The sequence below is a fragment of the Dysidea avara genome, chromosome 1 (assembly GCF_963678975.1).
Source record: "Dysidea avara chromosome 1, odDysAvar1.4, whole genome shotgun sequence".
Taxonomy (NCBI): Eukaryota; Metazoa; Porifera; class Demospongiae; order Dictyoceratida; family Dysideidae; genus Dysidea; species Dysidea avara.
The window spans coordinates 21,615,128-21,632,264 of NC_089272.1; the positions used below are offsets into that span (position 1 = coordinate 21,615,128).

Sequence of the window (17,137 nt, forward strand, 5' to 3'; positions counted from 1 at the left end):
GACATAGCTCATGTCTGAGTGCTACTGATGTAGCTCATGTTTTTGCGTGTTACCAACGTAGCTCATGTCTGAGTGCTACTGATATAGCTCATGTTTGAGTGCTACCTCATGTTACCAACTTACCTCTTTCGAATACTACCGACGTAGCTCATATTTGAATGCTACTGATATAGCTCCTGTTTGAGTGCTACCAACATAGCTCATGTCTGAGTGCTACTGATATAGCTAATGTTTGAGTACTACTGACCGCTCGTGTTTGCATGCTACCAATATAGTTCATGTCTGATATTGAGTGCTACTGATGTTCGTAGCTCATGTTTGAGTGCTACTGACATAGCTCATGTTTGAGTGCTACTGATGTAGTTCATGTTTGAGTGCTACCAATATATTTATGTTTGAGTTCTACTGTTGTAACTCACATTTGAGTGCTACCGACATAGCTCATGTGTGAAAGCTTTCAACTTATCACATTAATTTTGAGTACTACCAATGTAAGGGTGCTACCAATGTAGCTCATGTCTGAGTGCTACCAACGTATAGTAGTTCAGTTTGAGTGCTACTGACATAGCTCATGTTTAAGTGCTACTCGTACTGTGGGATGTAGCTCATGTTTGAGTACCAACTTACCTCATTTAGGTGCTACCAACATAGTTCATTTCTGGGTGCTATAGTAGCTTGTGTCTGGCTACTAGTGATGTAGCTGATGTCTGAGCAGCTCATGTCTGGGTGTTACCGACATATTGAGTGCTACCGATGTAACTCAGAATTGGGTACTACCAATGTAGCTCATGCTGAGTGCTACTGACATAGCTCATGTTTGCGGCATACCTCGTGTTTGAGTGCTGCTGTCGTAGCTCATGTCTGAGTGCTACAAACGTAGCTCATCTCTGGGTACTACCAATGTAGCTCATGTCTGAATGCTACTGACGTATAGTAGTTCAGTTTGAGTGCTACTGGCATAGCTCATGTTTAAGTGCTACCGACATAGCTCATACTGTGAGATGTAGCTCATGTTTGAGTATCAACTTACCTCATTTGAGTGTTACTGATGTAGCTCATGTCTGAGTGCTACTGACAGCTCATGTCTGGGTGTTACTGATATATTGAGTGCTACCGATGTAACTCAGGTTTGGGTACTACTGACATAGCTCATGTGTGAGTGCTACCAATGTAGCTCATGTGTGAGTGCTACTGATGTAACTGATGTTTGAGTGCTACTTACGTAGCTGATGTTTGAGTGGCACCGATGTAGCTGATGTTTGAGTGCCACTGACGTAGCTGATGTTCAAGTGCCGCCGACATAGCTGATGTTTGAGTGCTACCGATGTAGCTGATGTGTGAGTGCTACCGATGTAGCTCATGTTTGAGTGCTACCAACGTAGCTCATGTTGAGTGCTGCTAATGTAGCTGCCATATGGCAAGCAATTAGTAACAAAATTAAAACGTACTTACAGCACAAAACCTTACCTTGAATATCACATTAAACGTTGGATCCAAGATTCAACATCACCTTTAACTTCACGTCAAACGTCACGTTAAACGTTGGATCCAAAATTCAATATCACCTTTAACCTCATGTCGAACACCACGTTCAACATTGGATCCAAAATTCAATGCCACCTTTAACCTCACATCGAACGTCCCTTGTTGCAGCCCCTTATTTGACAGTTAAAGATCACATGAGTTGTCTCAAAGGCTGAGTCTCTAGCTATCACATGATCAAATCTATAGTGGAATGGCTACTGGTACGGCTATTAGTCACAATTTAAATGGATGGAGCAATTATTTTCAAGAGGTTGCAAGATTAATGGGGGAAGCTGAGCAACTGTATGGGATGGCAAATTGCAGTTGCGCAGATTACATCATTGGAAGACTGGAGATGTGTATTGCAACCTGTTCCAATTTGCTGTACATTATTCAGCAAAATCTTCAATTAGAAGATGATTACAAGGTGTCTTTGCAAGAATTAAAAGATTGTTTAAGGTTGCTGCACCAAAAATGGAGCGAGTATGAAGACATTCTTAACTCATATCCAGCAAATGCATTCCATAGTTTATCATATCAGACTCCTGTGGTCAGCTCAAGCCCAGGCTTTGGAAGACCCAAATTTCAGATAAGCAAAGACCAACTTGATTACCTCAATTCAATGGGCTTTAAATGGAACAAAATTGCTGCATTACTTGGAGTAAGCAGGATGACAATTTTTCAGGTAGCTAGCTATAATACACCAACAGACATGAAATAATACTATACATTTAACCTCACTATACATATATTTGTGTAATAGGAGGCGCTTGGAATATGGACTTTTGGAGGATCCTAGTAATGAAATAAGTGATGCAGATCTAATTACCTTACTCCGGCAAATCAGAATGGACTTGCCTTACTCAGGTGTTTCTATGGTGTATGGTAGTTTGCAGGCTCGAGGTTTTAGGGTAACGAGAGAGAAAGTTCGGTCTACACTAAGGTCAATTGATCCACTTGCCTCAGCATCAAGATGGCAAGCTGAGAGGTGCCCATACTCAGTGGCAGGACCAAATTCACTCTGGCATATAGGTGAGAAAAATAATTATGTTGGTACGCTATAAATGGTTCCTTAACAGATTCCCATCACAAGTTAATAAGATGTAGGCTAGTAGCGGTATTGATGGGTATAGTCGCTTGATAGTGTTCCTTAAATGTTCACCAAACAACCGAGCTGCCACAGTCTACGAATTGTTTTTGTCAGCTGTTCAAAAGCACCAGCTACCTTCCAGAGTTTGGTCAGATCAAGGTGGTGAAAACATGCTTGTAGCACGACACATGATTGAACATAGGGGACCTGATAGGCGTAGCATGGTAACAGGGAGCAGTACACATAATCAGCGTATTGAAATATTATGGCGCGATATGCATAAAAGCGTGACTGTTTTATTTTACAAACTTTTCTATTTTATGGAACAGAATGGGCTATTAGATCACTTAAATGAGAAACATTTAAGGGCTTTACACTATGTTTTTATTCCTAGAATTAATAAGTCTATTCAGGAATTTGTTAACAGCTGGAATAATCATCCACTGCATACTGCAGGACACAAGTCACCACATCAGTTATTTACAGCTGGTGCACTCCTGCTGCAAAATTCTCAATTGTCATCACTAGACTTCTTTCACCAAGTTGATTTGGATTATGGCATTGATCCTGATGGGCCACTGCCTGTGAGTGATGATCGTGATGTGGAAGGGGTTTCTGTACCTGAAACATTGCTAAGATTTTCAGACAGTGACATGATAATCATTAAACAGACTATTGATCCTAGTGGATATTCTAACAATTACGAAATTGACCTATATGAACAAACAGTTTCCTTTATTTCAATATTAAATTCATTATAAAACCTGTTGTAGTCATAGTTGTACATAAAATCAAAACGACTTAAATCTGTTATAGTAGTTAAACGTCTTTTCAGTCTACAGTGCATAAATCAGCCAAGTAAAATCATCTCTTGTGGCCTTTAATACTGGCTTGAAGTCACTTACAAAGTCTTCATAGTTAATGTAATCTATTGGTAAGACCAGTGTACAGTCACATGTAAATGAAGTTGGCCTATGAGCAAAACCACATAAGTGGTTGAATTGAACATGTATTTTTATAGCTACACACACACTCGTGCCTGTAACAAAACGTAGAAAGTTCCAAGTCTTCATGATTTGTCATATTGCCAATCATAGTATTTAAAAACACAACAACATGGTCTTCAGCAGGGTTGACTGTATCAGGAAAGCCTAGCATTGACAAGACTTTTGTTGGAGTAGCCGTTAAAACTATGTGAATTTTTGAATATCGTTTGGAGTCTTGGTTGACCAGATGCCATTGTGTATGCCTGTGTTCATCAGTGTTATAGCAGCTAAAGGCTTTACACAAAACTCATGCACTGCCACATTTCTTATCATCTTGTGTAAGCTGGAAGGCGTAGGAGTTGTCCTACATCCGTCAATAAAGTTATCAACTGGCTTAGTATGTTGGTTGGAAAGCTTGATGTGGTTGTTTCCAAAGCTGATCTAAGCAATGATCATTCAGCAGTACTTATGTAATCTACAAACGCCTCCATTAGGATATTAAGTGGTACAGTGACACCACTGCCAAGAAGAATGTGAATTAATGCTGGCAGCACTATTTTGTCTGGAATAATACCTGTTGCTAAGTAACCATGGGACAAAACTTTCCCTAGAACTGGGAAGGTTGAAAAATCTATTTCAGGATGTACCATTGGAATCACAGTAGTGGCACCTTCAAAAAACTTTGCATAAACGTCAATCCAAAACCCTGAAAGCATGTCTCGAGCAAGTCCTCTTTCCCCTCTCCTTTATGAATTTGATTACCAAAGGATACTCTGTGGCAACTTCTCCACCTTTGTAAAGATTTAAAATAGGTTACTTCTGTTAATTTCATGAGTGTCTCCATAGGTAGCACCAATTGATTTTAAGTACTGTTCTCTTTCATAAAGCTCATCACTTGGGTATTGTTCATCTGTGAATGATATCTTTAACATCATCAATTTAAGTTATAGTTAAACCCCACCACAAGTAGGATATTGTTATCAACCTGAGGCAAGAGGTGTTGATAACAGATATCCTACCAGTGCAGGTGTGGGGTTTAATTGGCTTCTATCCCACTCTTTGAAGTACTCGGCTTCATAAACATTGTGATAATTACTAAATTGAGGTTGATAACTTGCTATGACATGCCTTCTATCCCACACCTTATCCCACACCTTATCCCACACCTTATTCCACACCTTGAAGCATTTTATTTCATAAAGAACTACAATGAGGCTAGTAAATTTGTGTATGGTTTCAATTTTAGCTATACGATATGGCTTCATGTTCCAACTGAATGTGTAAAGCAGTTCATCCTTCAAATTAAAAGATTCTGACCTACTGGGGTTTAACTTTCGTTCCTGGGATTTAACTTTCATTCCTGGGGTTTAACTTTCATTCCTGGGGTTTAACCACCAAATCCTCCTACTTTTTTTACTTTGATGTAGGGCTTCAATGGGATGGAAAATTAGAAAGCTGGCATATTTACCTACAGTCATCCTTTGATCTGTGTCACTCACTGATCCCTCAGACTCCTGCAAGATAAATATATTTTATGTTGGGAGTCAATAATTGACATGCAGAGATAGGAGTGGCAAAGAACTCCAGAAGTTCAAGATCTACATCATCACACTCCAGGGTGCTTTCTTTGTTCACATGAAGGAGAACATCCTTATAACAGAAAATTGACCTATTACTGAGATATTTCCTCATATGGTTGACCCATCACCAAAGTAAAGGGGGGAATACCCCTTTATAGAAAACAAACTGATACAAATCCTAATAGAAACAACAGCATTAAGAAATAAAGCAATATGATATGCATAAAAACAAGGGTAATCTTTATACTACAAATGAACATTTTTTTATTCAGGTGAATGCCCCACAGCTGACCTAAAATCGGTTGCAGGGTGCATGTCCCTCCCATACATGCACGAAAATGAAGACCCAGCTAGTAACTTTGTTCAGTCAATTTCCATTAAGAAAGTATTTGTAAGTTGTATATTCGCAAATCCATTCACACAGAAAAATTGATTGTAAACTGTAGTCTATCTATATATGCAATCAGGGATGGTGGAGTGGGCCAAAGAGTGAGGGGGCCAGGCCAGCTGTAAGGTGAAGACCAAAAAAAAAGGTCACTGTCAATAGCTGCTCTCCACCAATTATATCTCCTTATTTATAACTACACATACGTAGCTAAGTAGCTTGCTACACTGCTTCTCTGAATACTGTGACTGCTCTATTAGAGTATCTCAATCTTTTCTTGCAAACAGTGTCCCATAAAAGTGGGGGAGGGGGGGGCATGGCCCCCCGTCTCCACCACCTATGTATGCAATGCAAATACACATGTACAGAATATAGTATATGAATAAATTAACATAGTTGTGAAAGGAGCAGCAAATTACAAGTCTTATATGTAGTAATAAACTGTTTCCAAAATGACATTACCAATACAAAACGAGGCATGCATCATTGGGTCTGTAATGCTTACTACTTTACACACAGTGTACGTTTTTGATAGAACCAGTGATAAACATATTATTAGCATACCACATACCCGAACTGTTGAATTATGTGGAAAGTTATACTCCTGCTTGGTGCCATCAGGCATTTTGAAGCCAACTCTAATGGACTCTCCTTCAGCATCATATCTGGCAAATTTCAGTTGCAATGATGTCACTATGCTCTCAACTTTCCGTAATAGAATATATCTATTAAAGGAACCATGTGGTACTACATTTTGCTTTCTGAAGTAATAAATCCCCTGTATAGGCTTTTTATCATCATCTCGATCATTAGAATACTATTACTATACATTTTGGGTGAAATGTTAGCAAGTAGTTGAACAAATGTAATGCACCTTAGACAAAATTTTATAGTTTGATCTTTAACTACTGCTCAACATAGGCGGTGGAAATGGGGGGGCATGGTCCGCCACTTTTATGGGACAACGTTTGCAAGAAAAGATCGAGATACTCTAATAGAGCAGTCACAGTATTCAGAGAAGCAGTGTAGCAAGATACTTAGCTATGTATGTGTAGTAATAAATAAGGTAGTAATACATAAGAAGATATAGTTGGTGGAGGGCAGCTATTGTCAGTAAGTAGTTACCTTGTCTTTTTTCTGTTTTTGGTCTTCAGCTTACAGCTGGCCTGGCCCCTTTGGCCTGATCCACTGCCCCTGCTGCTCAGCATGTCAAAGGAGCAATGTGCTGTTTACAATATTTGGGTTATTTTGGGGCCCAATAAAATCATGTGATGCTTGTACATTACCACTTTCAACATCAACTTGACAAGATACACAATGTCTTGGACAAGTGTTGAGTGGCTTTCATATATCAAAACATAATATAGCTTGTAAACAGCGCCTTGCCCCTTTAATCATATGCATAGTAACTGATCCAGAAAGAGTAACTATCAAGTAGTGCACTTGAGCTGTGATCAATATCGTACATAAATACTTCTCCATATGGTGTTATTGGAGTATATATTTAATAGTTATACCATGGCTGCGAGGGATTTGCTGATATATACATCCAAAGCCCAAGGGCTGCAGGTGTATATATCAGCAAATACCAAGCAGTCGTGGTATAAGTGAAATATCACTTGGGGCGCACTCACCTAATAGTTGAAAGAACTCACCCCGTTTGTTTTATACACTAGCATCTGAAGATCAATCGTGGTTTTAATAGCATGGGCTAATAGCCATCAGAATGTTATCCATACATTAAAACGTCATTAATACTATGCTTCAACACGCAATGTTATAAAACTTCCTATTTCAGTGTAGCAGTAGTAGTTTAGCCATTCCGTGGTCTGTTCAAAGGCTGATACTTGGTGGGTAGAAATATGCATCCACGATCGCCCAAACAATTATGTTGCGCCTTCATTATCCTTTACTAACAACCAACTAGTCTATCTTAGCAAATATACTCAACTTAGCTACCACTACCAAAACGAATCCCACAATACAAAGCTCTATGTCGCTCAACATAATGAGTCAAAGTGTATTATTTCTTTGAACTGGCTGGACATCAAAGTCATTGGTAAACCACTTTCCCATGATATTGCCCAGACAATATGCGAGTTATACGCCGAGCAGCACCTTTGAATGCCCACGCTAAAGTGGTATATATCCGTATGCACCAAAAATTACAATGTATGTTTATTTGCTTTACAACATGGACAATTGAGGTTTGAAACTCAAACAGTATTTTCAAGAGATTAAACAAAAAGTTGATGTCTACACTCTACCCATTAAGCATTTATTGACTTATTTGTGAATGTATGGCTTTTAAAGTCAGTACAAAATATTCCAGATATTGCAGTATTCATTCTGCATATAGGTATTCTGTATGTGACCTAATTTTAGAAGTATAACCATTTGCACAATAACAAAAGTAAGATAGCACCAACATAAAGTTGCTGGCAATTATTTTTTGGTGTTTTATAGGAAGTTTGTTGTGTTTCCAAATATCGATCTTACATTTTACATGGCATACCCCTGTGCCATTCAACTAACACACAGCCAGTGATTTAGTGTGCAGGCAGTTGATAGAGCATCTGCCCTCAAAGCAAGCAATTAAGGTGTGGTTCAAATGCAGCTTTTTCCATTCCAACATATGTTTTTGTCTACACTTTCAAATATGACTTTGCTTTATAATAAGTTGTGGTTAAGGTTTACAGCTTATGGTACTCTTAAGAACTGTAAAGTACTATAAAAACAGGTGGTATCAAAACCAATATGACTTAAATATCACAGTTTGCTAACAATACTGGTATATTGCCCAGTACTACCATGTAAGCACTTGTGATACAGCTATACTAAATATTAAGTAGAGAGAAATCATAGAGACACACTGATTGCTCTAAACATGCCATACAGTATATAAACAGCTTCAAATTTAGTGAAAAGAGTAAATTATCACTATTTACAGTATAATACTGTTTATGTACAAGCACATACACATTGTGCCCATAAGAATGGCTTTCGATAATCAGGTCACATACTGTATAATAACAAAATTATATATTGGCGAAACTAATATTTGGTATAAAATTCCAGTTGGAGAAATTTAATTTGGCAAAATGCTCTCACTGAAAAATTGGCAGTGCACACGAGTGGTGTAAGGACGATGCTGTAGTCTACAATCCTTTTTTGTGGGTGTGTTGAAATATTATGGATTTAGTCACTGTATGCATGCCAAGTCGCTTTCATGATTTGAACCGGTCCGCCACGAGAGTCCGCCAGGATCTGACTCGCTTTAAAGAATATCTGGGTCCTGCTGCCATAGCCTACTGTACTCGAATATCTATGCTGCTGCAGCCCAATTTCTTTACCCACTTATCAGGATCATTTGCTGTCTGTAGGCATACGTAGAGCCTCACCCATTTATCAGTGGCTGTGCACGAATTCATGTTTTTTGCTGTCTGCAAGCTTAGGTGAGCCATGCCCACTAATCGAGTACGAGATCTAGTCTAGTCTGTAAGCCACACCCATTTGCATGCATAGAACTCCAGGCTGATATACCAGTAAGTTGTATCCACGAAGTCACGCTTGTTTGTCAAAATAGCTGTTATCAAAAGCTTGACCCAAGGTATGAAAATATAATTGCAAAAATTTTAATTTGGCGGTTTAGTGACGAATCGCCAATTCGCCGAATTTAGTTCACCACCAAATATAATTGATATCGGTATATCAGCAAAAGATATTACATATCTATAGCTCTTCCTATTCTGACTGCACTGTCAAAGGTGTGGCTAGTGTTATTTTATTAACTAAGACTTAGTGTCATTTCAATTTTAGATCAAATACACTGTCACTTGAATGCTTCCATTCCTGGCACCAGTATAATACCCTGCTCCATGTAACAGGGAGCATATGAGTACCCTTACAATAATTCTAGTCTAAGAAGAAGAGAGGAATAAGCATAAGATAATCAGGGTTGTAAGCCTTTTTGTTCACTTTTGGATAAAAGCATAAAACTTGGCAAAATGTGACAAAGATTATTTTTCGATAGGGAGCCAGCCACCTCAGATTTGACCTTTAGTGACCTTTCCAGGCAATTTGATGTTCAAAAACTGTCAGTTTTGTCTCTTTCATGTTTGTATGATCCAAGATCCACACGCTTAGTGTCAAATTAAGGCTTTTTCCCTAAAAAATAAGTTGGTTTTTACAGAAACTCTATTTTATTTATTAATGCTTTACAGCACTTGGTCTGTAGACCTGGTCCTACAGCCTGCTCAAAGACTTTAGCTACAGAAGGTGTGTTTGAAAAGTTGGAGAAATGAGAAAAAATCCATGACTGGACCTAGGTAGCCTCGAACCTGCAGCCATCCGATTAAGCTCGAACGCTTGCAGGATTCTACCAGGCGGTCAGGATGTTTTCTCCTTGTTATTTTCATGTAATTATATCCATAGGAATTCTAGAGAATAACTCATTATCTCTAAGTACCCCAAGTAGAACCAAATGGACACTAGTTTATTTATTAATGCTCTACAGCACTATAGCTTACTCTGTTTAAAGTTGCTCTGATTTTTGTGGTAAAATATGCCAATATTGTCTCCTGCCCACACACATTTTTTTAATGTACAGAAAGAAGGTTTACTTTTTCAGTACTTTAAATTTTTTTTAAGGCTTACAGCACAAGTGCTAAAGGTCTGTAGAACACCTAGTCTTACAGCCTGTTGAAAGTTGTTACATAAAGTGTGTTTGAAAGGTGGAGAAAGGAGAAAAATCTATCTTGAACCTGCAGCCATCCAATTAACGCTCGAACGCTTACAGGAGTTTGCCAGGCAGCCAGGATGTTTTCTCCTTGTCAGTCCATAGGAACTCTAGAGAGTGACTTATATCTCCTATGTGGACATTAGTATATTTATTAATGCTTTACAGCACAAGTGCTGAATGTCTGTAGGACACCTGGTCCTACACCCCATTTAAAGTTGTTACATAAAGTGTATTTATGCTGTATAACAATATTATTTGCCATGTTAAATAGGCATGATACTTGGATAGACCAATCAACTGCTATGGCCATGGGTTACATGCCCATACAGGTCATTATTCTGAATGGCGGGTTTATGTACAAGGTACTGTTCAATTTGTGTGAGTTTTGCAAATTCTTGATTCACTAAATCTTAGCTGCATGTTTTTACACATTTCAACTAAGCTTTTTGGATTCTACTTTAATTGAATTGTCATAGTGAAGACGATTGCTTGTACTTCGTAGCTTGCAACTGCAGCTGCTGTAGATTTTATATGAACTTGCAAATATATAGTATCACTAATGTTTAGTATCTATCACTAAAGAATATATATTTGAAACTACCCTATACAATAGCAACTCAGTATATTAGTGCATGTAACACTTACACACCTCAGAACAAAGGAACCGCCTGGGCTACATTTCGTATGTAGCCCAGCTAACCGGGCTACAACTGGACAGTGATTAGTAGACGTTGAGGCCGAAATTGATTGTGGGATCGATTAATACTCAAGTGATTAGGATTAGAGATGGACCAATACCACTTTTTACCAATATTTCTGATACGAGTATTTGTACTGAAATTATTTGCCGATACCAATACCAATACTATACATTGAAGCCTAGGCAAGTTTATTATAGAAATTTCACTGTTGTGATACATAGCTAGCTATTAACATATCACAGTAATTGATTGATCTCAGTTCAATCAAGTTTTAAAATATTCATTGTATAACAGCTAAACATGATAAACATCATTGTGGATTACTAATTTCTTGATTTGAGGTAGTTTTCTTGTAAGCTTATTGATAAGGCAATTAATTTCGTGGGCGGCCGATGATTGTACAATGTTTGTTACAGCTTTTCAACCAAACCTTTTCATGAAAAAGCAAGCCAAGTAGTCATAAACTTATTTCTTGAGGAACAACTGCACTACCATTTAATTACAAAGGATTCACATGCTCTAATATATTAGAATACACACAGAGCAATTGCAGCAATACTTGGAAAAGAGTAACACAGGCTTTGTTTTGCTACTTTGTTAGTACTTATTAGCTCAACTAAGTTATTAGCTACTGGAAACTTAGCTAGAGATGGTTTAATAAAAATGGTGAGTGTCTACTGTGGTATCTGTACCTTGAATTACCGATACCGATCCGATACCACTGGTATCGGCATCGATACCGATACTGGTATTGGTATCGGTCCACCTTTAATTAGGATGCATGACTTGGATTTTGCCATGAAAACCACTCAGACAGATAGTGTTTTGTTATGCTTGCCATCCTACGAGTTGAAAATGTTGGGCTAAGGTGAGAACTAGCATTATAGCTTATCCACTGATCATTTCCACATGTTTTCGAATATGGACACACACCCTTCATGAAGCTACCACTCTGCACAGAGTAACCACTCTACAAGCAAGCTTACCTATTTGGGTCTTTAGTGAGCTCCATACTTTTTCCATAAATGATTCAATAGCACTGATTAACATAAAACTCGCGTCACCGAAATTTTTTGTGATATCTTTAGGATATGTTCGTTCATCATAGCCAGACGTAACCAGAACGTACTAGCTGCTGACCCATAATTGAAAATTTTAGGTATGCATATATAATACATCCAGTGGCTGCACTTGTATAGGCTTGGGTGATTGATTGCCGTGTACAAGCTATCAACCTAATAAGTGTTACATATTAGCTGTAACACGGGGCATTCGGGCATTGCCTGATATGTATGCCTGACTGCCTGAGGGCAGAGAGCATACATATCAGGCAAAGCCCTCATGCCCATGTTACAACTATCACATATACTATATACGTATTATACTTATTATATTTATATTTATTAGAGCTATTACTGTGAAACCTCTCTAATTCAACAACTGCATCTACTCCTGTAATCTGACACTGTTTGTTGCACCAATGAAATAAGACCTTGTTTGTTTGATATTGCTTGACAATCCAACATCCCCACACAGCTTTTTGAGCAAGATATGGGTGTTAACTAAGCTATAACCCAGTATATAATAGAAAAATTCTACACAGGCAACTTAACTTGATTTATTGCTCATACGTACATATGATTATAGGTACTAGTCATGGTTCAGGCTTTAAAATCGAAAAAATTAAAGTAGTGTGACTTATTTATTATGTTGTACATTTTAAAATAATTGTCTGGAAAGTAGTAACTTAGTAGTTTTCTTAATTTGTACTGTGTGATGTCAATAGGGTTGTAATAGAATAGTAAAGGATTTGGCACTTTATTTACAATAGCAGCATAAATACCACTAGCCAAACAGCGTTATACTATCTGTACATATTGGTCACCAGGTTAGTAAGCACTGCTTTATGCTAGTTCATTGTACTACCAATCACGACACACCAACATAATGCTTGATTTACTGTATATACAGCAATTAAGGATACACATAGTATGAGGTATTGTTACTAGGGGACAACTAAAATATACTGCATGCTTATAAGTGTAGCTACTGGCTATTTTGTATTCGATAGGCATTAACGCCATTTTAGCCAAGTGTTCTATCTTATGTAGACAAGTATATGCAGTGCGTTTTACTGTACAATGCACCTTCTATGTCTTGAAGTTAACTTTTATAGAGATGTGGTCTTTTAACACAGGTGGCCACTATAAGACAGGTTCCACCTTACAATTGTAAATGATATAATACAATCTGTACTATGTATAAGTACCATATTGCATGATGTGCATGGGTGGGAGAAAATAGGACTACTTTTTGCTCTTATAAGTGGCTATAACTTTGGAGTAGTAAAAGCTATGGATTTTCTTAGTGTGCTCTTCAGAGCTTCAGAGCAAGAGCATTAATTTGATACCAAGGTTGTGAATTTTTAACCATTTATAGGTGAGACAGGTGAAAAACTGACCATTTTAAAGCATTAAATTGGGTGTAAAGGTCAAATCTGAGGTGGGACCCTATCAAACAATAACCTTTATGATACATACAAACCATGTGGCAAGTTTCACGCTTTTATCCAAAAGTGCACTAAAAAAGGTCTTAGCACCCTAACTAAAGAATACCTGTTACACATTCACACACACTTTTAGCTATTCTTTAGATATTTTAATTGTTAATATTTTTATTTCCTTACTTAGAGAAAATGAATAATCAGTCACTCATCAGTTATGGTAGAGAAGGAATTTTATTACTATTTACAATATCACTGATAATAGTAGTACTCTATTATAGTTATATTGAGAATGATCCTTCAGTATCAGATGAAACACAACACTATACTGTCATCAGAAAACAACAACCTCCAGCAAACTTTGACTGGCTGACTAGTCCAAATGGCGTACACTGTCAATGGTCATCAGGTAATTCAACAAAGTACGCCAAAGTGGAACTACAACAGTTGCAAATACTATGGAATTTGATGGGTATTTATAAAGATTTTCATAGAGCAGGTGTTGAGCATTTGCGTAATGGAAATAGTAGAAAGGTTCGAACACTCACATGGCACTGCGGTGATGAATGTGCTGGTTTGGGATTTCGTTTCAAAGGAATTATAGTAAATCTGTTTTTAGCAATCTTCAGTGATAGGGTATTGTTATTGAAATGGGACAAAGTTTCACTGGAAAATACCCACCTATCACCAAACATGATAGACTGGCAGTATCGTGATTATTCACTGACTGGGTCTTCTGTTGACCTTGGAAGTTATAGCATTAAAGCTTCAAAGAGACTAATGAACTATACGAAAAACTGGATTAGTATTATTGCTGGAGATACAATGCATCTACAAATGTTATACAACAGAGATAAATATTTAAATGAAATGTTGTCAGGAATTTTTGCCATTGAAAATGACACTAATGCAAGATTAAAGAAAAAGCTTTTAGCTCATAGAATCCGATTGAATTTAATTCAACTTGCATCTTTTAAATTTTTGTTCACAGTTGGTGTACAAATACAATGGCTTGCAAGTGATGTTCTAAACAGGCTCAATTTACAAGAAAAACCATATGTTGCTTTACATTTAAGAACAGGAGAATGTGATGGTAATGTTAGTGAAACTAAAGGTCGATTTTCAAACTCTTTGGATAAATGGAAACATGCAACAGAATGTGCCATACAACAAGCTAACAATCTTATTGGACCAGATGGTGTAGTGGTTTTATTATCAGACAATAAAAAAGCAAAGAAAATGTTATCAAATGAGTACCACCAAGTGAAGATACTAGATAATCAGATAGTACATGTAGATAAGACAGCTCATCTAACTAACAGCAGCATGCTTGATACATGGCAAGATGTCCTTATAATGGCAGAAGCTTCTCTTGTAGTACATGGTGATTCATCATTTCCAGAAGTAGCATTTGCTTTTTGTGGAATACCACTTTCCAAAACTATTTGTTATGAACATGATAGATGTCGCTGTTGTGGATCATAGTGCTTACAAATGTCTTCACACTTCAAGTTCTGTATAGCTATAATATTTGCAATATAATTGTATAATCCATACAAAACTAAATTCAACTTTTTGTAAATAATTTATATTGTCTTAAATGCAACTGTCAAAAGTTTTGTATAAAGGTAAGTAAGTGGCAACATTATAGATGCTATTTGCTTACAGTTGGATACTACCGGCATAATGCATTGATGAGCATAATATCACCATAGCCATTTAACGTATGGACATACAGTATTGTTATTGTAGTATCTGACTGGAACATACAGGTAGCTACATGCTTCAACAGTAGCTTGAAGATGAAGCTTCCTAATTATTTGTAGAATTGTATACATAATATGGGGTGTCGTTTGTACCAAAATGCCTTATTTATAAATTATAAAACCATACTTTATAAATCAATACGCTACTTCATGGACATATACTTTATAAATCATATGTATGATTAATTTCATCGACATACTTTATAAACTATAACATATTAATTATACATGTGATTTGTAAACTATACTATAACACTTGTTTGTAAACTATAAACACTGATTTATATATATATATATATATATATATCAATGCACTACTTTATAAATCATACACATGATTTATAAATCAACAACATACAGTGGCGGTGGAAGAGGGGGGTTAAAGTTCCCCAACTTTCAAAAAGTGGGGCAGAGCCCCCCTCCAACAAAATGTGTTATTGTGATGTCATAAGACGTATCATGTGATCAACACTGTATACGCTTGTCAGCATGCTTACAGGGTCACTGTAGTGACTAATAGCTCAAGTATTTAATGCTGAATTATTAATGCTTAGCTGCTTGCTTATGTGACCGGATTTAGCAAATCAACCACATGGGTGCAAAAGCCAAAAATGAGATAACACCAGCATGAAGTTGCTACACTATCAGGCTAACAATTTCCATATCAAACTCGCCTTCAGCTTGTCGGGTGGACTGTTCTCTGGTGGCCTGTACAACCACACCAGACGTCTATAAGTCTGTGAACAACAGGGAAGTGCTTTGAGGGGTTCATACACTCTGGACAGATGAGCAGGGAGCTGAATGTGTGATGTATGTCTGTTTTGTGAGATTCCAGTCTATTTCCTACCTCTAACAGGCTGTTTTGTGGTCTGGTGCCTTCAATTACCATTCTCGTCCATCTTGCCCATCCCTTTTTGAGGACTCATGATTAGGGTTGGAAAATATTTCAATAAATCGCCAATATCGCCTAAGCAAGTGCTCGCAATACCATTATCGCATGTATTTTGCCTTCGCAATATTATTGCATAGGCAATATTTATTGCATTTCACAATAATTATCACTTTTATTATCTAATTTTTGTCTCTTCTGGACCTCATATTGTATACAGTTCGTGCATATTATTGCTAACTATGTCAATTGGTTAACCTGTTAGCAAAGAATTTGTGTTGTAAACTAATTCTCAGTGAAAACAAGCAGTCATATGGAATTTTCAAACTATGTGGTTGTGTTTCAATTTTCACATGCAGTATTGCAATAATCGCATTAAATGACTCATGCAATAATTGCATGTCACAAAATTCAATATTTCCCAACCCTACTCATGATACAGCAATACTGGTGAAAAAACTTATCTAAAATGGTGGGAAACTCTACAGGGATTACCTTGGCCACTAGCTGCTCTTAAAAGTTGTGAATTGCTCCATCTTTGCTGAAAAATCCATAGTTACGTGTAGCTTTCAAGGCTGGTGAATAGCAAAGCTTTAAATCAATAAATACGTTTTTGTCTGAATCAACAATGCACCCATATTAAGGGTGATTTTCCAAAATCCAGTCACATATGACTATTTATTTAGCATTACTGTGATTAAGATTATTGGCTAAAACTGCCTCCAGATTCAATCTCATATACTACTGGAGATTTTGTCCATGAAAATCCCCCTGAATGAAAAAAAATGTTCACCCTGTGAAAAGTAAAGTTTTCATTGGGTGACACCAATGAAATTTTATTTTCATAGCATTTTCATAGGAAAATTTAATGAAAACCCAATGAAAAATTACCAATGAAAACTCTGTGAAACTGCAACTGCTTTTCATGGAATTTTCATTGGTAAATTTTCACTGGTTTTTCATTAAATTTTT

At 37.1% G+C, this 17,137-nt stretch overlaps 1 protein-coding gene across 1 annotated transcript; it reads left to right on the top strand.

Moving 5' to 3' along the window:
• The first annotated feature begins 1,547 nt into the window (after positions 1-1,547).
• Positions 1,548-15,116, top strand: LOC136259005 (uncharacterized). Its single transcript, XM_066052412.1, has 3 exons — positions 1,548-2,204; positions 2,284-2,556; positions 13,698-15,116. Exons 1-3 carry the CDS (start codon positions 1,736-1,738, stop codon positions 14,993-14,995), a joined length of 2,040 nt encoding a protein of 679 aa, XP_065908484.1. The 5' UTR covers positions 1,548-1,735; the 3' UTR covers positions 14,996-15,116.
• Positions 15,117-17,137: the final 2,021 nt, after the last annotated feature.

Bases quoted from the DNA above. Each gene is read 5' to 3' on its own strand.
- LOC136259005 (XM_066052412.1), top strand. From the start codon at position 1,736: ATGGCTACTGGTACGGCTATTAGTCACAATTTAAATGGATGGAGCAAT. The intron at 2,205-2,283 runs TTCAGGTAGCTA...TATATTTGTGTA, and splicing joins AGTAAGCAGGATGACAATTT to ATAGGAGGCGCTTGGAATAT. The intron at 2,557-13,697 runs GTGAGAAAAATA...TTCCTTACTTAG, and splicing joins AAATTCACTCTGGCATATAG to AGAAAATGAATAATCAGTCA.